This window comes from Phascolarctos cinereus, unplaced genomic scaffold (assembly GCF_003287225.1).
Source record: "Phascolarctos cinereus isolate Bilbo 61053 unplaced genomic scaffold, phaCin_HiC Scaffold_2;HRSCAF=192, whole genome shotgun sequence".
Taxonomy (NCBI): domain Eukaryota; kingdom Metazoa; phylum Chordata; class Mammalia; order Diprotodontia; family Phascolarctidae; genus Phascolarctos; species Phascolarctos cinereus.
Genome location: NW_027555625.1, coordinates 131,705,287 through 131,730,248, shown reverse-complemented (window position 1 = coordinate 131,730,248; position 24,962 = coordinate 131,705,287). Strand labels below are relative to the sequence as shown.

The 24,962-nt window shown below is 37.3% G+C and overlaps 1 protein-coding gene across 5 annotated transcripts in view; it reads right to left on the bottom strand.

Annotated features, from left to right (window-relative positions):
- ADAM9 (ADAM metallopeptidase domain 9) overlaps window positions 1–24,962 on the bottom strand; it is a 121,507-nt gene that overhangs the window by 22,042 nt on the left and 74,503 nt on the right. For 4 of the 5 annotated variants that reach the window (XM_078149594.1, XM_078149593.1, XM_020985222.2 and 1 more), the window contains exons 16-19: window positions 16,389–16,575; window positions 16,205–16,285; window positions 8,993–9,098; window positions 7,935–8,076 (exon numbers count right to left, since the gene is read on the bottom strand). In XM_078149594.1, the coding sequence (XP_078005720.1) occupies window positions 7,935–8,076; window positions 8,993–9,098; window positions 16,205–16,285; window positions 16,389–16,575 (516 nt within the window). Of the gene's footprint in view, window positions 1–7,934; window positions 8,077–8,992; window positions 9,099–16,204; window positions 16,286–16,388; window positions 16,576–24,962 lie in introns of those variants that run through there. The other variant, XM_020985225.2, reaches the window with a different exon arrangement.

Here is a 24,962-nt window from a genome sequence, read left to right as displayed (position 1 = left end):
GCCTACCCATGAGCAACTGATGTTTTTCCAATTATTTAGATCTGATTTTATTTGTGTGAAAAGTGTTTTGTAATTGTGTTCATAGAGTTCCTGGGTTTGTTTGGAGGTAGACTCCTAAATATTTTATAATGTCTACAGTAAGTTTAAATGGGATTTCTCTTTCTATCTCTTGCTGTTGGGCTTTGTTGGTAATATATAGAAATGCTGATGATTTATGTGGGTTTATTTTATAGCCTGCAACTTTGCTAAAGTTGTTTATTATTTCAAGTAGTTTTTTACTTGATTCTCTAGGATTCTCTAAGTATATCATCATGTCATCTGCAAAGAGTGATAGCTTTGTTTCTTCTTTGCCTATTCTAATGCCTTCAATTTCTTTCTTCTCTTATTGCTAAAGCTAATTTCCAGTACAATATTGAATAACAGTGGTGATAATGGACATCCTTGTTTCACCCCGATCTTATTGGAAATGCTTCTAGCCTGTCCCCATTACATATAATGCTTGCTGAAGGTTTTAGATATATGCTATTTATTATTTTAAGGAAGACTCCATTTATACCTATGCTTTCTAGTGTTTTTAATAGGAATGGGTGTTGTATTTTATCAAAAGCTTTTTCTGCATCTATTGAGATGATCATGTGGTTTCTGTTGGTTTTGTGTTGATATGCTCAATGATGCTGATAGTTTTCCTAATATTGAACCAACCCTGCATTCCTGGTATAAATCCTACCTGGTCATAGTGTATTATTCTTGTGATAAGTTGCTGCAATCTACTTGCTAGTATTTTGTTTAAAATTTTTGCATCTATATTCATTAGAGAAATTGGTCTATAATTTTCTTTCTCTATTTTGACTCTTCCTGGTTTAGGTATCAACACCATATTTGTATCATAAAAAGAATTTGGTAAGACTCCTTCTTCACCTATTTTCCCAAATAGTCTATATAGTATTGGAATTAATTGTTCTTTAAATGTTTGATAGAATTCACATGTAAATCCATCTGGCCCTGGAGATTTTTTCCTAGGGAGTTCATCAATGGCTTGTTCAATTTCTTTTTCTGAGATGGGGTTATTTAAGTATTTTACTTCCTCTTCGGTTAATCTGGGCAATTTATATTTTTGTAAATATGTATCCATTTCACTAAGATTGTCAAATTTGTTGGCATATAGTTGGGCAAAATAATTCCTAATTATTGTTTTAATTTCCTCTTCCTTGGTGGTAGCTTCGCCCTTTTCATTCTTGATACTAGTAATTTGGTTTTCTTCTTTCTTTTTTTAATTAAATTAACCAAAGGTTTATCTATTTTATTGGTTTTTTCATAAAACCAGCTCTTAGTTTTATTTATTAGTTCAATAGTTTTCTTAATTTCAATTTTATTAATTTTTCCTTTGGTTTTCAATATTTCTAATTTGGTGTTTAGTTGAGGATTTTTAATTTGTTCTTTTTCTAGTTTTTTTAGTTGTATGCCCAATTCATTAATCTCCTCTTTTTCTATTTTATTTATGTAAGCATTTAGAGACATAAAACTTCCCCTAAGAACTGCTTTCGCTGCATCCCATAGGTTTTACTATGTTGTCTCACTGTCATTCTCTTGAATGAAATTATTGATTGTTTCTGTGATTTGTTGTTTGACCCAATCATTTTTTAGGATTAGATTATTTAGTTTTCAATTATTTTTTAGTCTATCTTTCCATGGCCCTTTATTACATATAATTTTTATTGCATCATGATCTGAAAAGGATGCATTTAATATTTCTGCCTTTCTGCACTGGATTGTGAGGTTTTTATGCCCTAGTAAATGGCCAGTTTTTGTGTATGTGCCATGTACTGCTGAGTTTTCTCCAGAGGTCTATCATGCCTAACTTTTCTAATGTTCTATTCACCTCCTTAACTTCTTTCTTGCTTATTTTGTGGTTAGACTTATCTAGTGCAGAGAGGGGAGGTTCAGGTCCCCACTAGTATAGTTTTGCTGTCTATTTCTTCCTGTAACTCCCTGAACTTCTCCTGTAAGAATTTGGATGCTATACCATTTGGTGCATATATTTAGTAATGATATTACTTCATTGTCTATGGTGCCTTTTAGCAGGATGTAGTTTTTCCTTATCTCTTTTGATTAGATCTATTTTTGCTTTTGCTTTGTCTGAGATCAGAATTGCTACCCCTGCTTTTTTACTTCAGCTGAGCATAATATATTCTGCTCCAGCCTTTTACCTTTACCCTGTATGTGTCACTCTTTTTCAAATGTGTTTCCTGTAAACAACATATTGTAGGATTATGGTTTTTAATCCATTCTGCAATCCATTTCGTTTTATGGGAGAGTTCATCCCATTCACATTCACAGTTATGATTACTATCTGTGTCTTTTTCTCCATCCTTTTTCCCCCATTTATGCTTTTCTTTCTCCTTTTTCCTTTCCCCTTCACTAGTGTTTTGCTTTTGACCACGCCTCCTTCAGTCCCTCCCCCTTTTATTATCCCTTTCCCTTTTCTTCCCCTTTAGTCTTACTGCTCTTCCCTCCCTTCTTTCCCCCCTCCTTTTCTTTCCCCTTTTCCTCCTACTGCCTATAGGGCAAGTTAGATTTTTATACCTAACTGATTATATTATGCCCTTCTTGAGCCAAATCTGATGAGAGTAAGGTTCAAACAATGCTCCCCCCCCTTCTTTCCCTCTGCTGTAATAGGATTTTGTGTCTTTTCCTGTAATGTAATTTACCCTTGTCTGCCTCCTCCTTTCTCAGTACATTTTCTAAGATCAGATTGATCCACTTATTTGGATCCATTTAACCCACTTGATTAGATTTTTTTTATCATTACATCAAAGTCAACTAATATCCACCCTCTTTATGTATACTCCTTTAACAAGGTGTAATAACAATACAGTTCTCAAGGGTTGCAAGTCTCATATTCCCTTGTAGGGGTTTAAAAGCCCCCTGCCCTTATTAACAACATATTGTATCTTTCTGTCCCATTTACCTTTTTAAGTCCTTCTTGAGTCCTGTACTTGAAGATCAAATTTTTTGTTGAGCTCTGGTCTTTTTATCAGGAAAGTTTGGAAGTCTCCTATTTCATTGAATATCCACCTCCTCCCTTGAAAAATGATGCTCATTTTTGCTGGGTAATTGATCCTTGGCTGCATTCCAAGCTCCTTTGCCTTATGGAATATCATGTTCCATGCCCTGCAGTCTTTTAATGTAGAAGCTGCAAGGTCCTGTGTAATCCTGACTGTGGTTCCATGATATTTAAATTGTTTCTTTCTGGCTGCTTGCAGCACCTTCTCTTTCATCTGGTAATTTTGGAATTTTGCTATTATATTCTTGGCGTTGTCAATTTGGGATCTCTTTCAGGTGGTGATCGGTGGATTCTTTCTATGGTTATTTTCCCTTCTGGTTCTAGGACTTCGGGCAGTTTTCCTTTATGATTTCCTGAAAGATACTGTCCAGGCTCTTTTTTCATCATGATTTTCAGGTAGTCCAATAATTTTTAAATTGTCTCTCCTGAGTCGATTTTCCAGGTCGGTTGTTTTACTGATGAGGTATTTTACATTTTCATCTATTTTTTCATTTTTTTGTTTCTGTTTGACTGATTCTTGCTCTCTCATAGAGACATTAGTTTCCATTTGTCCAATTCTAGTTTTTAACAGATTGTTTTCTTCTGTTAGTTTTTGTACTTCCTTCTTCAACTGGCCAATTGTGTTTTTTAGGGACTTGTTTTCTTCAGTGTATTTTTTTTCCAATTGGCCAATTGTATTTTTGAAGGACTCTTCTACCTCTCTCATTTGACTATTAAAATCCTTCTTGAGCTCTTCTAAGAAGGCTTTTTGGGCTTCAGACCAGTTCATATTCCCTTTTGTTGTTGCAGATGTGGGTTTGTTGACAATGTTGTCCTCTTCAGAATTTCTGTCTTGATCTTCACTCTTCTCATAATATGAATCCATGGTACGTTTCTTTTTACTCATGGTGTTTCTTTATTCCCTGGCCTTTAAAGAGATTGAGCTCTCCTGCTGGGGAACAAAGGGTACTGACCCAAGCTTCTTGTGTTGGGAGCCTAGGTCTTGGTCACTGGCTTTGCATGCTGGGGCCTCTTATGCTGGCAATTGGAGGCTGTAGGTTTCTGGCAGCTTACCTGTGTTGGGCTGGAATCAGCAAGGCTGGAACTTTCAGGCAATTCTAGGTTGCCTGCTTTTCCTTTCCTTTAGCTTTCTTCAGCTCCTTTTAGATGGGTGCTGCAGGTGTTTATCTGCCTGGGGCCCCTGCAGTGTTGTGTCCCTCATTTCTGCTAATGCACTGGGAGATTCCTTTGTGGTGGAGTGCCGAGGCTCCTGGTGGCTTTGTGAGCTGGTTTCCGCCGGTGGTAGAGGTCCAGGTGTTGGTGTTTGCCTGCTCTACCACCTGGGCTTCAGGATTTCTTCACAATTGGAGGCTTCAGGGCTCCAATAGCTCACCTGTTGTTGGGTTGGAATCAGCAAGGCCGGGGCTTTAGGAAGCCTTTAGGTGTTTTCTTCACCTCCTTTCAGATGAATGCAGCAGGGTACTTCTCTGCCTGGGGCCCCTTGTAGTTCTGCCTCCCTTATTTTTGCTGAGGCACTGGGAGACCTATTTGCTGGGATGCTGCTCTGCTGCTCCTCGTCTTTCTTCTAGTTCAGGTACTCCAGGGTTTTTTCTGGGGTGATATTTTCTGGGTTTTCAGAGGTTGATAGAGGAGAGTGAGAGCAACTACCTTTTCACTCTGCCATCTTGGTTCCCTTGCTCTATTCTAATTTTTAAGAAAGTATTTTCTTCAGTAAGCTTTTGGACTTCCTTTTCCATTTGGACAATTTTGCTTCTTAAGGCATTCTTCTCCTCATTGGCTTTTTGGACCTCTTTTGCCATTTGGGTTAGGCTATTTTTTAAGGTGTTATTTTCTTCAGGTTTTTTTTTTAATCTCCTTTAGCAAGCTGTTCACTTGTTTTTCATGATTTTCTTGCAGCACTCTCATTTCTCTTCCCAGTTTTTCCTCTACTTCTCTTACTTGCTTCTCAAAATCCTTTTTGAGCTCTTCCATGGCTTAGGACTGATTCATATTTTTCTTGGAGGCCTTGGACGTAGGAACTTTGACTTTGTTGTCTTCTTCTAGTTATATGTTTTGATCTTCTATGTCACCAAAGAAGGATTCTATGGCCTAAGGTTTTTTTTTGCGAGGTTTGCTCATGATCCCAGCCAATTACTTGACTATTAAACTCTTTGTTAAGGTACGGGTCTGCTTCCAGTGTGGAGAATGTACTGTCCTGAGCTTCAGGGGTTTTGTGCAGCTGTTTTCAGAGATAACTTCCAGGGACTTATAAATTTTCAGTTATTCCAAGATGGTATGATAAGGGGTGAGGTGTTTATTCCTTTCCTGGCCTGTGTTCTGGTCCATGAGTGACTCAAGCACTCTTTTCTGCCTTCGAACTGTGAGGATTTTCTCTGCACCACCACTACAAGCTCCATCACTCCAGCGCTCCTCCTCGCCCCAGGAACCACCACCCAGAACTGTGACACAAATCCAAGCATGGGCAAAGGAAGAGAATCCTGCCTCAGCACGAGCAAAGACATCCCTGCAATCTCCCTCTGATCAGCCATTTGATTCCCCCTCAGTCTGTAGGCCGGAAGCTCTAGAAGCAGCTGCTGACCGGGGCTGTGCTCAGGGACTGGTGTAGGACTAAGCTTCTCTCTCACTGTAGTCACAGACTTTTCCTACTGACCTTCTAAGTTGTCTTTTGTGTTCATGGGTTGAGAAGTCTGGAAACCGCCATAGCTGCCCGTGATTCACTCCTCTGAGGGCTGTTTCAGGTTCACTAAGGCCTGTTTTGCCAGCGTGCCCACACTGAACTGCATTCCTCTCCCTGCCTGGCACAATATATCTTTCCAATCAACTATCCAGGTTGTCTTGGGCTGGAAATTTGTTTCATTCTGTCTTTTTTGTGGGTTCTGCTGCTTTAAAAAATTTTAGAGCCACTTTTTACTGGTATTTGGAGAGGTTTAGGGGACAGCTCAGGCAAGTCACTGCTTTTACTCTGCCATATTGGCTCTGCCTCCCCCTCCCAGTCTTCTTAAACCTCACTCCCTAACACATATACTCTAATCCAGGCTGCTGGCCTCCTGTTACACAAACAAGATACTCCATTTCTTAGCTCCACGCATTTTCTCTGGCTGCTCCCCATGGCTGGAATGTTCTTCCTCCTCAACTCTGCCTATTGGCTTCCTTTAATTCCCAACTAAAATCCCACCTTCTCCAGAAAGCCTTCCCCAACCTCTCTTAGTCCTAGTATCTTCCTTCTGCTAATTATCTCCTATTTATTCTATATATAGCTTGCTCTGTATATATTTGTTTGCATGGTGTCTCCATCATTACAGTATAAGCTCCTTGACAGCAGGGAATGTCTTTTGCCTCTTTCTATCCCCAAGACTTAGCATAGTACCATAGGCACACTGCAAGTACCTAATAAATAGCTACACAAATTCTATAGCTATTAATCACCAAAAGTTACAAAAACAAATCCTTTCTTCTTTTTACTATGTCAATCTTCCACACTTCTATGATTTCAATCTTTTCCATGCTTTTGAAGGTAGTCTCTTAAATTATATTCTTGTATATTTTCTTCAATAACACCAACAAATATTGTCTTCATGGTTAGATGTACACTAGGTTTTACAGAAGCCTCTCTAAAAAAGCACTCCTTGGTGCTCCACTGCACACATTGCTGCCTCTATCTGTTCTATAAAAGATAAGATCACAAAGCTAAAGCTTCTGAACATTTGTCTGGAATCTCTTATCACCACACAAAGTGTGAGAGTGCTCCATTTTTCAAAGTTTTCTCTTAAAACTATCCATTATATCTTTTGACCCAGCAATACCACTTCAAGGTCTGTATTCCAAAGAGATCGTAAAAATGGGAAAAGGACCCACATCTACAAAAATATTTATAGCAGCTCTTACTGTGGTGGCAAAGAATTGGAAATTGAGGGGATGCCCATCAATTGGGGAATGGTTGAACAAAGTTTTGGCATATGAATGTAATGGAATATTATTGTGCTATATAATAAATGATGAGCAGGCAGACTTCAGAAAATCCTGAGAAGACTTGTATGGACTGATGCTGAGTGAAGTGAGCAGAACTAAGAGAATGTTGTACACAGTAACAGCCACATTGTGTGATGAATGACTTTGATAGACTTGGCTCTTCTTAGCAATGCAAGGATCTAAGACATCTCCAAAAGTGTCGTTGTGGAAAATGCTATCCACATCCAGAGAAAGAACTGTGGAGTTTGAATGCAGATGGAAGCATACTATTTGCTTTTTTTTCTCTTCTGTTTTGTTTCCTCTTTCTCGTAGTTCCCCCTATTGGTTCTAATTCTTCTTTACAACACAACTAATGTGAAAATAAGTTTAATACGAATGTATATGTAGGGCCTATATCAGATTCCATACTGTCTTAGGGAGGGAAGTGGGGAGGGAGGGAGAGAAAATTTAAAACTCAAAAGCTTGTGGAAGTGAATGTTGAAAACTAACAATGAATTAATTAATTTTTTAAAAATAACTATCATCCATAGTTTCAAAACACAAGCCACCAATAAACAATATTCCCAAGTGCTCTGGTTCCTTTGCATCATGACCCTTCTCCCCCCTAAATGCCCATCCCCAGGGTCAGGCTGACACAAAAACTATCTCGAAAGAGTCTCACAACAATCCTGGGCGGGGTTATTATGATTCCAATGTCAGAGTTGAGGAAACTGAGACTAAGACAGATTAAGTAACTTGTCTAGTGTCACACACAACTAGTAAGCATCTGAGGAAGGATTCAAATGCAAGTCTTCCTAACTTTTTGGTCCAGAGCTCTAGCCACTGTCACATTAATTCACATTAAGAAATTCCATACATATTTATCATCTAACATTAACTATAGTAAGGAAAGGGTACTTACTCATAAGTTTGGGATCTTTTCTTTCTGAAGAATCTTCTTCGAAGCTGATCCCTCTTAAGGAAGACAAAGGCAGCAAATACAAGAAGGGGAATAATTAGGAAGAAAAACACTAAAAGCCCATCCCGAAGTGAAGTGTCTTTATCTAGAGAAAACAGAATTTTCATATCAGTGGTCATTAAATTAAACAATATGTTGGCTCAATTTTGCATATTCAAAAACATAGATTATTTCATAGAATCATGAAATGTCAGAGTTAGAAGTAACTTTCTCAGCATTATTTAGCCCAAGATACTTTTATAGAGGCTGAAAGTAAGGCCTAGCAGAGTAACAAATTACCCAAGGTCACCCAATGAAATGGTAGCAGACCTTGGAAAATAATCCAAGTGCATTCTCAGAAAAGTATCCTTTCCACTAAACCAGATAGCTCCCTTATTTACTGATTAGCATTAGTAGCACTTATTAATGCAATTTTCTAAGTCCTTTGAAGGAACAGAGGGAATAGATATAAATAGTGGTAGCAAACTGCATTTACAGTGATTATGAGGTTATAAAAGTATGGTACAAAGGATTTAGAGCAGGGTAGAGACCTTGAGGACCATCAAGTCCAGCCCCTAACTCTATAGATGAGGAAACTGTGGCTCAGAGAGAGAAGTGACTTGCCCAAAGTCCCAGAGTTAGGATGTAGCACAGCCAACACCTGAAAACAAACCAGGTCCTCTCATTTCAAATCCAGGCAGTGCTTTTTCCATTTTATTACAAGACGTAGAAATTTTATTTAAAATGTTTCTGGGGTTTTTTTCCTGTTAATGGCATTAAAGCTGTCTGGATTTTAGAATAGAAACCAATTTCAGTGCATAATGAATCATTTATTTCTTGTATATATGATTCAGGTAAATAATTTCTCAGACCTTGAAAACAGGATTTTAATTGGTATCTGTTTCTAGTTTCCATTTTCCAACCAAGAAAAATAAGTGTCATGAAATGGTAAATATTCTGTTGTACCAACTAAAGACAGGAAGGTCGGAAATCCTAGGGGTTTTTTTCTCTTTATTACTTGCCATTGTAAGTAGGTCCACTGTCCACACTTCCTCCGTACCCTGTATTCTCACAATTTGGGGGAGCCCAGCCCATGTTACAATGACAGTTCTTGTTGCTATTACACACCTTCAAGAAAACAAAAAACTATTTTTGTTTACTGTAAATAGTGGTTGGCATTACTAGCTCACAGAATCATGAGTCTCTGAGTTGGAAGGCACCTCAGAGACCACACAATACCTGAACAAGAATCCCTTCTATAATATGTCACAAATGGCCATTCAGCCTTTCCCAGAAGACTAACATACCTCCTAATGAGCACTGTGCCTGGCACATGGCAGAGGCTTAATAAATGCTTGTTCTACCACCACCCCTCTTACTTTTAGATTGGTCTGTTAAGAAGCTTATTTGTTTTGTTTCTTAGTTAAATCAAGCCTAAAACAGCTCTCTACAATTTCCACCCACCACCCATAGTTCTATCCTCAGGGGCCAGCAATTCTAAACCTTCCTCCCACAAGAAAGCTTTTCTGTTATTTAAAAAGAGCTACCTTAAATCGTCTCTCCCCAGGCTAAAAATCTCTAATTCTTTAATCTGATCCCCAGAAATGCAGGATTTGCCTAGACTACTGAAGTAGCTCACTAAATGGTATTTCTCTCTTCAATCCACCTTCCACATACAGCCACCAAAATCATTTTCTTAACATAAAAAAAAAGAAAAAGAAAAAGAAAAGGCTTTGGAGGCCACTATTGCCTATAGGATACAATACAAACTCCTGAAGCTAGAATAAAATTCTCTGAAATCCAGATCCCACCTATTTATCCATTCTTGATACTACTCCCTTTCAATTTACTATTCTTTTCTAACCAAAATGAAAACAGTAGCTATTCCCTCATCTTAACACCCTTTATCTCCAATTTCTGTGCATTTGCAAAAGCCAACTCTCATGCCTGATTAGATGCCCTCCTCACCTTTTTCTCTTAGACTCTTCATCTTCACTCAAGGATCAGCTTCTACCACAAAGCCTTTCCTGTTCTACATGCCCCCGTCTCCAGTTATTAAGGGTCTTCCCTTCATCAGACGTCTTTCCTTATGTCCATATCTTGCATCTTGGAGCATAAACTCCTTGACTTTATATCTAGTAGGTGATTAATATTTATTGCATTGAACTGAATGATTTTGAGGCCCTTCATCATCTTGGACACCTTCCAATGAACATTCTATGTCTTATTAATGTCCACCCCTTAAAAAATGGTGCCCAGAACTGAACACAGTATTCCAGATGTGTTCTCACTGAGGCAGAATACAAAAGGACTATCATCTCCCTGTCCCAGCCAACTATGCTTCTCTATAAACAGACTAAAGTCATGTTAGCTTTTCCAGCTGCCAGCTCACCCAGACTGAGTTTTCAGTACAATTCAATTCAACAAGTATTTATTAAGTACCTACTATATGTAAGGCACAGTATTAAGTCAGGGGATACAAAGACCACAACAAGTCAATCCCTGCCACAAGCATTTAACATTTTACTGGGGTAAACAATGTGATATGTACACAGATAATTAAATGTAAAATCTATGCAAAGCAATGTGTATACCTCTAGTGCAGGAAGTGGTACTTGACCTAAACTTTGAATGGAGCAAGGGAAGAAAGGGAATGCTGTGAAATCAGTGTAAAAAAAACCAGCCCAGAGACAGGTTGTGAAGACCTTTAAATGTCAAAAGAGTTTGTATTTTATCTAAGAGACAAAATGGAGCCACTTAAGCTTCTTCAATAGGAGAATAACGTGATCATGTCTGTGTTTTACAATTTGGCAGCTGGGTAGAGAACAGATTGGAAAGAAGATAGATTGGAGGCCAGAAGAATAATGAGGAGGCTATTGCAGTAGTCCAGATGAGAGGTCATGAGGACCTAAACCAGAGTGAGGACTGCGTGACTGAAAAGGATGATGTGGACATAATCTACAAGATGTGGTGACTGACTGGATATGTGGAGTGAGGAAGAAGGAAGAGTACAGAATGATGTTAAGGTTGCAAAACTGGATAACTGGAAGGATGAGGATGACTTCAACAAATAAAGGGAAACTAAGAGGAAATGTGGGTTTAGGAGGAAATATAATGAGTTCTGTTTTGGAACATGTTGACCTTGGCAAGAAGAAGGGCCACCTCTTCTTCTAAAACTAGAGCAGAAGAAATCATGTAAATTGATGTTGCTAAGATTGTTACAATCCATTAGATTGTAAACTCTTTGAGCACAGGAACTGTCTTTTGCCTCTTTTTGTATCTGTAGTGCTTAGCACGGTGCCTAATAGGTGCTTACTAAATGTTTACTGATTGCTGATAGGATTAGATTGGTAGAGTAGGGAAAAAAGGGAACTCTAACAAATGACTTTTATTTCCACAGTAAAACATTAAAGATCCTCTGCTGAGAGGGGGGAAGGAAGTAGTAGTGTATGTGACTTACAGAGAGAAGGTGGCATGGATGCTAAAAGTGCCAGATCTTTTGCACATAAATGACTGCATGGCAAAACTTCCCTCTATCGTGTATATATTAAGTTGATAATTTTTAAACTCAGGATAAGACATACAATTATCCTTATTAAATTTCATCTTCAGAGAAGAATAAAGTTAGGAGATATCTTAGAGATCATATAGTTCAGCTGTCTTATTTTATAGAAAAGAAAATGAGGCTTAGAGAGATTAAATGATTCATTTTCCTCAGTAGTCAATGGCAGAACTGGGACCTGAACTCCAAATCTAGCACTCTTTGCACTGTACCAATACATATCTTAAGATTCCTGAGAATCAAGAAAATCAATTTCTTTTTGTAAACCTCTTTTCTATATAAACCTTTAAAACATTATTATTTAAGTTATTAATAACACTCTTATTCCATTACCCAAGAGGCAGAGAAATATAGAGGACTGAGAAGAATCAAGAAGATCTGAGTTCAAATGCTGCCACTAACACATGCATCCTGGGTAAAATATTTAACATTTCAGTGGCCCAGGCAACTTTCTTAAGACTGTAAGCTGCAGAACAACTGATGATCTGTATTAATTCAGGAGTTCCTTACACCAGAGTTCTATGGGAGTTCCCTATACCAGAAACTCTGAAACCAGATTAAAATATAATTGTGAAATGCTTAACAAAATAAACAGAAATACAATAAAACACAGATAATGTTATTTTGTGGTTTTCTAAGTCAATATGCAGCCTACAGAGATTCATTTACATATAAATTTGACACCACTCAGCAACACCAATGAAATCACAGGGAGCAGTCTGAACCCTCCACATATTCATCCTATTCAATAAACCCACTTTTAGCCATTGTGACATTTTGGCTAAAGATACTCTACACTGAAATTATGAAAATGTCCTTTTTCTGTGAATGGGGTTGGAGTGGTAGAATGATCCTCTTTAACCTTTTCTTCTGTGGGACTTCGGTCCTGAGGCCTTGCTGTCCTGATTGGTCAGTGCCTAATTGAGTTCACTAAGGTAAGCCAGGTCCAGTCAGGTTTTACTGATTGTCTTGACAGCTACCTTGCAATTCTGACATCCTCAGTGCTAACTTCCGCCTCCTCACCCCCATACAAACACACATAAACACCTAGCTTTCCAGTTCTGGGACCATAATCAAATCAATACTATCATTGCTGCTTATAAGGATGTATCCATCTTTACTTTACAAACCAAAATACCACTCTCTGACTACCTCAAAGTGTGTTTCTTCCATTATTACAACTAAGCTCCCTGAGGTCAGTGATCACCTTTGTTTCTGTATTTGTAATCTCAAAACTTAGCACAATGCTTGGCACATAACAAGCACCTAAAAATTCTTTTTCCTTTGTTTGTAATGTATTAATAAATTTTCTAAAATTTATATCACTGCACTGACCTGTCAGGCCTGTCCTTACAGGTAACTCTGACTTCACCTGGCCTTCATTTTCTCAGTGGCTTCACTACATTCCCACAAGATGAGTGTGGCTCAATGCAGGTAGATAGAAGCAGAGGAGGCAAAGAGATCAAAGAAAGAGGAAAAGGTGCCAGATGTATAAAAATATTTAGAGTAGCTCTTTTTGTAGTGGCAAAGAACTGGAAACTAAGAACATGCCCATCAACTGGGTAATGGCTGAGCAAGTTATGGTATATGAATATAATGGAATACCCTGTGCCCTAAGAAAGGATAAAAGGGATGAATTCATTGAAACCTGGCAAAATTTATATGAACTGATGCAAATTAGGGAGAACCAGGAAAATAATGTATACAAGAACAACACTGTAAAAAGAAACAACTCCAAAAGACTTAACTCTGATCAACCGAATGATCAACTATACTCAAGAGGAATAATGATAAAGCATGCTACCCACCTTCTGAGAGGGAGGTAATGGATTCAGGGTACAGAATGAGATATATTTTTGGACATGGCCAATGTAGGAATTTGTTTTGCTTGACTAGGTACATTTTTTAAAGTTTTTTTTTTCTTTTTTCCTTTTCAATGAGGACAGGAAAGTGAGAATGGGAGAAAAATTGCTTTTTGTTAACTGAAAAAAATGTTAATTTAATTTTAAAATTAAATAAAAAGCTAAAAAGAGGCAGAAAAAGTTTAAGTAGAAAATCAGCAACAGCATCAGAAAAACAAAAATCAAATCTAGAAATATAAGAGAAACCAGGGATAAACTGTGAGAAGATGGGGATTCTTAAGAGAGCTACAAATTCAATTTACTACAAAGAACTAGCCCACCAAGATCTTTTTGGATCCTAACTCTCATCCAACACACTATCCTTCCCAAGCTTTGTGTCTGCAGCAAATTTGACAAGCATGCCATCTACACCTTTATCCAAACTATTGATAAATATATTAAATAGAACAAAATAAAGCACAAATTCCTTGGGTACTCCATTAGAGATTTCCTTCTAAGCTGACATCAAAGCATAATAAGTCTATCATTCAATCAGTTCTCAATCTATCAAACTGTACTACATTATTTCTCTCCATTTTGTTCACAAGAATAGTATTAGACTGTCAACTGTTTTGCTAAAAAGTACCTAAAGTCAATGAAAATAAAATTATATAAGCTACATGAATTCCCTTGAACTATTAGTTTAGAATGAATAGGGAGAAGAATACGGAAAAGAACTGGACCTACAATTTTGTTGGTATAGACCGGGAAATACTGGATGAAGAAATGTCAGTGTAGGTCTGCAACTTCTCTGTAACTTAGTCTTAGAGAGAGGCCTGGAGAACTGAGAGGTTTAAAAGGTTTAAGCCTAAAGTGACTAGCCAGTTTTTACCACATCTTCTTGGTTTCACAGTGAGCACCCTACTCACCACATCACACTGCCTAGTCTAGTAACCTGTCAAAAAACCCCATAAACCTCACTTCTTTGAAAAGTCCATGTTCTAGGGGCAGTGAGGTGGCGCAGTGGACAGAACACTGACCCTGAAGTTAGGAGGACCTGAGTTCAAATTTGGCCTTAGACCAAACACTTGACACTAGCTGTGTGACCCTGGGCAAGTCACTTAACCCCAACTGCCTTTAAAAAAAAAAAGGGAAAAAAAAGTCCATGTTCTGTTTTTTGGAGATCAATGATGATTCTTTTTAAAATCTTTTAAAAATTTGCAAAATATTGAAGCTTCTGAGTCTAAGTCTTGTCTACAGTTGGTGGAATGTATTCTATTCTCTTTTTAATAAACAGAACATTTGCCCTTCAGTAATCCTGTGGTACCCTCTTCTTTTCTGCAAATGTTCAAAGTCAGCAGCTCAGTAATCCCGCCTGTCAATTATTTTAGTACCCTATGACATAGCTCATCTGGATCTGGTGACCTGAAGGTGTTTCTTTTTATGTCTTGTAAGTATCAACTGTCAAACAAGTAATTTTTTTAAAAAACTTTTTAATTTCAGTCTACAAAGCCTTATCCGTGGAAAAGAAAAAAGGCAAAATAAGAGTTGAAAAGTCACATTTCTGTTATCAACTATCCACTTGGAATAGCAGTCCCAGCTACATTTTTTGATCCTCCTTTTTAACTTCAACACTTAGCACAGTGCCAGGTATACAGTAGTCACTTAACAAATGCTTGTTGACTAAAAACATAGCAAAAATAAAAGCAAAAGGCACTTTTTGTTGTCCTTTATTTTTCTCACCAGCTTTAACTCATTCTAAGCTTTTGCATTTTGGGGGGGGGGTGGCAACTGGGATTAAGTGACTTGCCCAGAGTCACACAGCTAGTGAGTATTATGTGTCTGAGGCTGGATCTGAACTCAGGTCCTCCTGACTCCAAGGTCGGTGCTCTATCCACTGCGCCACCTAGCTGCCCCTTGTTGTACTTTCTAGAAGCAAGTTTCCTGGTCCTTGCCAGTAGCTCTTACGGCCAACTCCCCTGGAGATCTTTCCTCACATACTTAGCACCCTGACAGTCATTTTCAACTTCCTTTTCCATCTCTCATTAATTATAAGTCCTTCTCCTCATTCTCTTACCCAATCTTTTACCACCAAAGTTGGTAAAAGTGAAAAAAAGAAGTATCATTGCTTTTCCTAAAATATGGTACCAGAAATGGAAATGAAAAGGGAGGATTCAATTCACATAAATTTACATCCTCTTTCAAAAGAAGAAAATCTTTGGGGGACACTAAAATCCTATTCTACTTCTTGCCACATTTTTACCCAAATCTGGATTGTACAAAACTTGAGGAAAGACTATAACTGTATACCAATAAAGAACAATTTAAAGAACAATGACATAAAAAGAATAAAACTTCTTTTTATTTGAGTAAAAAAAAACGTAAAAATTCTTCCATACTATGTTTTCATTTGTAGGTTAATTCCCGGAATCCTTTTTTAGTACACTTGACCTACAGAGATTAGTCAAAAAGAGATAGGGTTTTTTTTTTTTTTTGGCCAAAGTAACTCATTAAATCATTTATTAAGACATGAAGAAGTATCTGTGTCAGTGGGGGGAGAATCCATATCAGTAAAATTCTAGATCTTTTGATAAATAGTATTTTTAAATGTATACCTATAAACCTATAGACTGTTATCTTTTCAAAGAAAATTATTTCATCTTTGAAATGAGACTTATATCGGAGGCAACGTCTCTTTGAACCAAAATGATAAATTAATAAAAGTGATGCCAAAGAATAAGCTCACATTTAACTTGCAATATCACTATTCATAACTCTCTTCTAAAAGTCAAACATATAAAAAAGGAAATTTTATACCATATATTACTTACCCCTCGTCCACTGCATTTTTTCTCAATATCACAGTCATAGTTCAGAACAGAGGCACTTACACATTGGAAATTTCTACAGATCTTAAAAAAACAAACAAACAAACATATTCTTAATTCAAAGAAGTGTTCAATTGTTAAAAAGCATCCAAGAGTCCACTTAATAAATAAAATTTTTTTGGATTACCTTTCCATCATCACATTTTGTGCCTTCATTCACCATTCCAGGATCAGGCACATCTGATCCTAACTGGAAATCCACACCTGAACATGTAGTGCCCCTAACTGAAGTATGAATGACGGCTGGGACAAACCCAAATACAGGCAGCATACCTAGCACGTTTTCACACTGAAGCTTTCCACACAAAGCATTCCTACAAAAGGAACAGTTATGTATATATATGATATTCAATTAGCATGCCTGTATAGATATACATATAAATAATGGGAGTGGCAGCTCTGGGGCTTTTCAGAAAGTAGTATTCTCAATGCAACAGTTCTCAAAAAAGATTTTTTCAATCAATAAGCATTAAGCAACTACTACGGGCTGTTAAGTACTCAGGATACAGAGAGAAAAGCAGAACAGTCCACTGGAAATTGGACTACTTATCTAGGGTAGACAACATGTATAAGGTAGACAGATATAAAGAAGGAAGGCATTAGCAGGAAAAGATTCATGTCTCCTCCAAAGACTGCCCCCACACTCTTTTTCTTGTCTTCCATCTCCCCTTGACAATTGAATCCTTCCCCTCTGCCTACAATCATACTCATGTCTCCCCCATCCTCAAAAAACTCACTTGATCCTTCCATCCCCATTAACTAATGTCCACTATCTCTTCTACTTGCTATAGCTAAACTCCTTGAAAAGCTGTCTATAATGAGTGCCCCCACTTTCTGTCTTCTCATTCACTTCCTAATCCCTCACAATCCAACTTCCTATCTTACCACTTTACCAAACCTACTTTCTCTAAAGCTAACAAAGACCTCTTCATCCTTACTCTTCTTGATCTCTCCGCAGCCTTTGACAATGCTGTGATCACCCTCTTCTTCCTGATAACTCTTTTCTCCCTAAGTTTTCATGAAAACACTCTATCCTGGTTCTCTTCCAACCTATGAGACTACTCCTTTTTCAGTCTCCTTTGGTAAATCTTCATGCAGGTCATACCCTCTAAATGTAAGCGTCCCATAGGGTTCTGTTCTGGGCACTTCTTGTTTCCCTCTATACAATTTCATCTGGTGATCTCATCAGCTATCATGGATTTAATTATTGATGATTCTCAAATCTACCCATCCTGCCCTAACCTCTCTGCTGACCTCCAATCTGCTACCTCCAACAGGCTTTCCTCTATACCTGGAACGCTCCCCCTCCTCAACTGACTCTACTGACTTGCACAGTTTCCTTCAAGTCTCAAATAAAAGCCTTTCCCAACACCTCTTAATTCTAGTGCCCTCTATTAATTATTTCCTTGTATATAGCTTGTTTGTACATATATGTTTGACTTGATGTCTCCTCTGTTAGACTGTGAGCTCTTTGAGGTCAAGGTTTTTTACCTCTTTTTGTATCCCCAGTGCATAATGCCCAGCACACAGTAGGTACCTAATAAATGTTAACTGACAGATTGATGTAGAAGTGGTGTTTGAACTGAGATTTGAAGAAAATTAGGGATTCTAAGGGGCTGAGGTGAAGAGGGAAAGCATTCTAGGCACAGGGAACAGCTACTACAAATGCAAAGTCAGGAGAAAAAAATGTTCTATGAGGTACAGTAAAGAAAGACATAATATCCTTCTTACTGTAATAAAACTGGAAAGGTGGTTAGGGACTGTTTGTGAAGGGCATTAAATACCAGAGAGGAGTTTATCTGATTCTAGAGATAAAAGGAAGCCATTATATACTATTAATAAGGGAATAATATGGTCAGACCTTTCCTTTATAAAAATCACTTTGGCAGCTATGAGGAAAATGAATTAGAATGAAGAGAGACTTCAATCTGGGATACTAATTAGCAAGCTATTACAATAGTACAGGAAAGAGATGATAAAGGCCTTAACTAGAGTGGTAAGCTGTGTGAGTAAAGTTGTTGTTGTTGAGTCTTCTCTGACTCTTCATGACACCTTTTGGGGTTTTCTTGGCAAAGATACTGGAGTGGTTTGCCATTTCCTTCTCCAGCTCATTTTACAGATGAGGAAACTGAGGCAAACAGGGTTAAGTGACTTGTCCAGGGTCACATAGCTAGCAAGTGTCTGAGGCCAGATTTGAATGCAGAAAGATGAATCTTCCTAACTCCAGGCCTGGCACTCTACGCAGTATGGTGCCATCTAGCTGCCTTATTGGAGAGAAGGGGACAGAAAAAAAAAAACTTCGTAGAGGTAGAAACAACAAATCTGGCAAATGCCTGGAGAAGGGAAATGAATAATTAAGGATACGTTAGAGTTGAGAACCTGGCTGACTGAAAAGATGGGGATATTCTTGTTAGAAATTGGGAAATTTGGAGTGGGCTTGGGAAGAAAGATAAATATTTTCTGTTTTTCAAATGTTGAGTTTCAGAAGCCTATTGAGATCTCTCCATTCTAGGGCAGCAATAAGCTGGATTTTTTACTTCTTCCTTCACCTGGCTGGTACTCCACGACGGAAACAAAGGTGATTCTCATTTCTCCTAACCAACACAGCCAGTTTCTAGACACTAGACAAAGGGAAAATTTCCTCCTTCTGTATCAGATACGAACAGTTTAACCAAGAAGATTAATAAACACACACATGATACACTTCTGTAGCTACTATCCTGTAGATGAACATTAGCTCTATCTTCCATACACGTGTACTAAAATGTCTAACATACAAGTCTAGAAACTTAATGTAAGTGCCTTTCTTCTAAAAATTAAGGGTTAGACCTTCTAAAGTTCCTTCAGGCTCAAAAAGTCTGAAAATCTACTATATGTAAAGAAATACTTATAGAATTACAGAATCTGGAATGGAAGTGACTTCAGAGGTAATCTAAACCAACAAGTATCTGAACAAGATTCAGAAAGAAAAGACCTTACAGGGGACTGGGTGAAGAGAGGATTGGGAAAAGACTGAAAAGAAAGGGAAAGGAAGGAAGCCTTACGTTGAAGACAGGAGATGAATGCTCCTAGAAGTGAAAGGAGATGAGAACCTTACACTGCATAAGGCCTGGGGGATTTGGGGCTTCAAAAGGCTACCTGTCCTGGAAGCGGGGGCAACTAGAACACCAGAAGGCAACTGGCACCTGGAGGAGTGGGAGAATATAGACACAAGAAAGATATTTCCAGGAAAATGTAGGAAGGGGGAAAAAAAGGTCAGTAAAAGAGGGTAGAGTAAAGGGCCCTCTGCAAGTGTCTCTCTGACACTTGCAACAATAAGGATTGTTCTAACAGTGAGACACAATGGAAAAGGGGAATTCATGGGGTAAGTCCTACAAAGCCATGGCCAAAAGCAGCTAGAGGGGATAACCTAGAATGGTTACCTTGGATGTTTTGACAGTATGAAGAATACAGAGAAAAGGGAGAAACCATATAATTACAGGGGTCATGAAATTAGAGAATGCATATCTAGAGTAAACAGAAAGAGAAGGATGGATAAAGAAGAGAGCTGAGAGAAATCCTTTTCTGAAACAGGAGTATCTGAAGAGGAGGAGAGGAAGGAAGAATCTACCTGAGAAGAAAAAAGAGGGGGAAGAAATATATAACCAGATAAAAGCATGGACAAAAGGAATTAATAAACAAAATCCCAAAGGGATAGGGGTATTAACGAATGAGAGGAGGTTATCAGGGGTGAGAAGAGCACCAGTGGGAACAGGGCCACCTTAGAAAAACATTAAAGTAACTAAAGGAGCAAAATACTGTGTTTATAGCAAAAAAGGAAAAAAATTCCTAACTTGAAAAAAAAAGGAAGCAATTGTAGAGGCAGATGGAAGGAAATATAAACCTAACTCTCATAACTTTAAATGTGAATGGATTAAACAATCTAGTAAAATGAAAAAGAATGATAGAATGGATAAGAAAACAAAGCCCTACTGCCTATAAGAAATATATTTAAAAAACAAAGACATACACAAAATAAAACTAAGGGAATGGAGAAAAAAATTCCCTAGGCATCAAGTGAATACGAAAAAACAGAAGCTGTCATCATGCTATCAGACAAAGCAAAAACAAGCATTCAAAAAGAAAAAGGTATAAACAAGGAAATTATACTATACTAAAAGGAACCATAGACAACATCCCAATATCAGTAACAAATTAAACATTTAGCATTCAAATTCACAAAGGAAACATTACCTGAGCTTCAAGAAAACATAAAAGTAATACAGTTGTGAAACAAGACTTCAATATCCCTCTATTAGTTCTGAATAAGTCTAACAAATATAAGGAATATATGGAACTGAAACAGTTTCTACAGAAATGAGTGAAAGACTTATCTTCTAAATGGGATAGCAAAAAAAAAAGCATATTTTTAAGCACCATGTAGAACTTTCATAAAAACTCTCCCTGTACTATGGCACAGAGATATTGCAAACTAATGTAAAAGAGCAGAAATAGTTAATACATCCTTTATAGATCATGATACAATAAGAATAAAAACTGATTCAGGGACCACAAAGATATAATCCAAATGGAGACTTTACAATGAAATTGTAAATACTGAGTGAGTCAAAGAACAAATCAATGAAACAATTAATAACTATGTAAAAGAAAATGATAATAGTGAAACAACATACCAAAATTTCTGGGATGCAGCTACAGCAGTCCTCAGGTGGAAAATCATATCTTTATAATGATACATTAACAAAATTGAAAGTGAAAGGATTAATGAACTGCATATGCATTTAAAAAATTTAAATGCCTTCAAATAAACAAACCTAAAATAAGCATAAAAGAGGAAAGAGTAAAAACTAGGGGGGGAATAGATAAATTGGGAACAAAAAACAAACAAACATAGAAATGATAAATAAAACTAAAAGCTGGCTCCTTGAAAAGTCTAATGAAATTGGTAAACCCTTAGCTAATCTGATTAAAAAGAAGAGATCAGAAAATCATATTAACAAAATAGCAAATGAGCAAGGTGAAATCACAGCTAAGCCAGAAAAAATAAAAAAAGGCACACAAAATAGTTTGTCTAGCGGCCAGAATAAAGAATAAGTTCTCGAACTAAAGGAAACTGTAGAACACTAGCACCATCTATTGGCAAACAATACTCCAAGTGAAATATTCCACTTGGTATATTATTACTTTAGGTAATTTGTGGAAGTAATGGTATACAAGAGCCAGGCTCAGAATTGATAAGATCTGGGGTCAAGTCCCACATCTGACACTGACTGTGTAAGTCACATAAACCTCTCTGTGCGCCACGCATCTCTAGAAAATGATAAGTTGCAGAGGCAGTGGTAATGCAATAGTAGAAGGACCTCACTATTAGCTCCTATCCCGACAAAATCACAGATCTGGACTGAAAGTCTGTGGAAATGCCCTAGAAAGCCATGATTTTTCAGTGTCCTTGATTTGTTTTGCTGGCATATGTTGGGTTGGCAAAATCAGGAGGCAGAAACTCTCTCAAGTTAATGAGAAGTTTATTGACTGAAACATGCAGTAGCCTGAATACATGCATGTAGGTGACCTGTGAGAGACCACAAAATTCCCCTAAATTACGCCAATTTTTATATCCTTGATCAAACAACTCTGGCTTCTTCTGTTTACCAAACATTGTTCCCCAGTTGACATAATATTGATGCAAGTCCTTTTCCTAATCCTGAAAACATCCTGTTTTCAAGAATATCCAGATGTCTCCCACATAATCCTGCAATTTATCAGCAACTCTACCGCCTCCTTTCTGTTTTGAAAACCTGTGGGTTAGCATGAATTATTTTGCCTTATTTCTACATTCCATTAACAATCATATAAAGTTTTAGGCTTCAATTTCCCCCCTTTGAGGTTATTTACAGTCTCACAATTTTTCAACAATTCCCAAAGTGGTATCACTGAACAAAAACGATGTTACGTAGCTTACATAATACGAAATAAGTCCATAATGCACACAGAACTGATAAAGCAAGCAAAATAACAATAGGGTGAATAAAGAAATCCACTATCACCATAGCTTTAGGGATGTCAAGTCCTATGGCAGTGTTGGTGATCTGTTCTTGCAAGTGTCTAGCAAGCAGGTTCTGTGCTTTTCTCAAGCATCTATGCATATCCTCTTCAGCCATTCCCCAGATGAATGACACCAAGAAGGGCCCATTACCTTTTTGTGCCTAGACAAGGGCCTTGGGAGATATGCCTTTATGGCCACACAGGTGTCATGGTTCATATTTGAGCAAGGGTGGTTCACATTTACACAAGGGCCCGGGTAAACAGCACACCACCAGGTTTCATAAGGGGCAAGCAATGGACCTTGGAGGGTTTGCTAAAAAATAAATGGTGTCTTATGTGTCCTGTCACCAGGACAGGTTTATGACCATCTCCAGGCCAGCTCACTTGTGGAGATTCTTTAGGTTATATTGCTAAAGCCTGCTAGTGATAAGAATTAATAATTTAGTAAGGGCTGACAAAATTGGCCTTCAGTAATTGGCCCTACAGTAATTAGTTCTTGTGGTAAAAAACCAGTTTAGATCTTGTAGAGCTAATCTTACAAACAAAGCTATAGGAAGACCATTAAAGTAGACTACCCAATAAGGTACCTTATACTTGGATCTCATTATTGCATTTCAGAGGGGCTAGAGCATTGCAACAAGAAGAAAGAGGGACATAGTTACAAATCAAAATTGCTCCTCAGGTCTAAGCCTAGGAACACAGAGTGACAACATAGATATAACAGGATAAAATATCCTTGGTTCTATCTGATTTCAGATAAGCATCACAGTCAACTTTTCTGAATAGCCAATCATGCAGCAAAGTGCCACGTTATTCAAGGATATCATAGCTAGGTTCAGATTTAACCAGGTGGTAAACATTCCTGCTCAAAATGGAAATAACACAATGGGTAAACCGACTCAAGAGAACCCTGACATTACCTGGGATGGTCATCCCCTCAACCTTCCCAGGCATATACATCCAACCGTAGCAGTTCATAGACCACCCTCTCTTTAAGTAGCTCACAGTATTTCTCTCTCAAATGGTGGATTACTGACAATGATAATTCAGACAATTATATCTAAATTCAAAACTCAGAACAAATCAAATTACAGTCCCAAGACATTTGTTTTACCTCAAATAGCAAATTTCACTACTCATTGCTTAGGGCTAGGTACAGTTATTATCATGTCTCTCATGTTGTTATATTAACAGTCAACAATAAAGTTTACTGGGCTTTAAAAAAAAATTCAACATCCTTTTCTTTTTTTCCCCTAGCTTTAAATTCATACTGGTGTGAAAATCAATATGAAATTTAAAAAATAATCATATTCTGGAATTCCATATAAACAATGAATATAAGATAGTTGACTCAAAACCCAGAAAAACACTGACCACTTACTGTAAGCCTGCAGACTAACAGATATCCATCATTTAAGATACTGTATATTAACCCTCCCTAAGGCAAAAATAAATCATTAAGACTAGAGTTCATTGAGACTAAATTGGCTCAAGATGTAACTTCAATATATACTATTCTGGGTAAAATTTCACAATTTTCACACATATCACAAAATCAGTTCTATACTGTACGCAAACTTAAACCCTCCCCACTTCACTCTGGTGGTGAATGTTTCTGATAGAAGATGAGATCCAAGTTCCCAGTGAACCATTTCATTATTTTAGGATTCCACAACATTTAGCAAGTTTTTTCAGACGGCCAATAAAATTTTATGACCTTGCTCTAGTAGAAGGTCCCAAGGAACCTGGAAAGGTTACAGAAATGGAGATTATACAAGGTCTTTTTTTTTTTTTTACTCTTCTCACACAGTAATTATCATTCTTTCTTTTAAAGCAAAATATACTCAATAAAATGCTTGATAGGTTTTTAGCATTATGACAATATCCTATAATAATTAATAATTTCACAGCATCCATTTCAAAAGGAATTAAATTTCTAACGATACCATTGAGGGGCAGCTATGTGGCATGGTGGATAGTATCAGGCCTGAAGTCAGGAAGATTTCTCTTCCTGAGTGCAAATCTGGCCTCAGACATTTAGCTAAGCGACCCTAGGCAAGTCACTTAACCCTGTTTGCCTCAATTTTCTCATTTATAAAAAGAGCTGGAGAAGGAAATGGCAAACCATTCCACTATTTTTGCCAAGAAAACATCAAATGGGGTCACAAAGAGGCAGATATGACTGAAACAACCGAACAACAATAAAAAAGTGATACAACTGCATTATCCTCTTTACAGCATTTTGTATACAACAGTTTCCCAAAATTCACAGTAAATTTAGAAACACAATAACCTATACAATATCACAGATTTAAAACATGAAACAAAACTTATTGCCAGTCAGATGACATTAATTCAATTGAATATATCTCTGAATCTCCCACAGAAAATCATTTCATTTATCTCATCAGTTTTGACATTCTATACTGATTGCATTTAAGATCAGTATAGAGTAATTTTGATATAATTATACTTTTAACAAAACTTACTGCTGCAGTTTCTAAAAAACTGTCTTAATAACAAATAACAAATAGCTAATACTGTCTTAATAACAAATTACTTATATGTAGGGTCAAAGATTACAACTATCCTAACAGAAGGCATCTCACTAAAAATGAAACTGGAATAAATTCAGTCATTTCTGGATCTACATAACAAA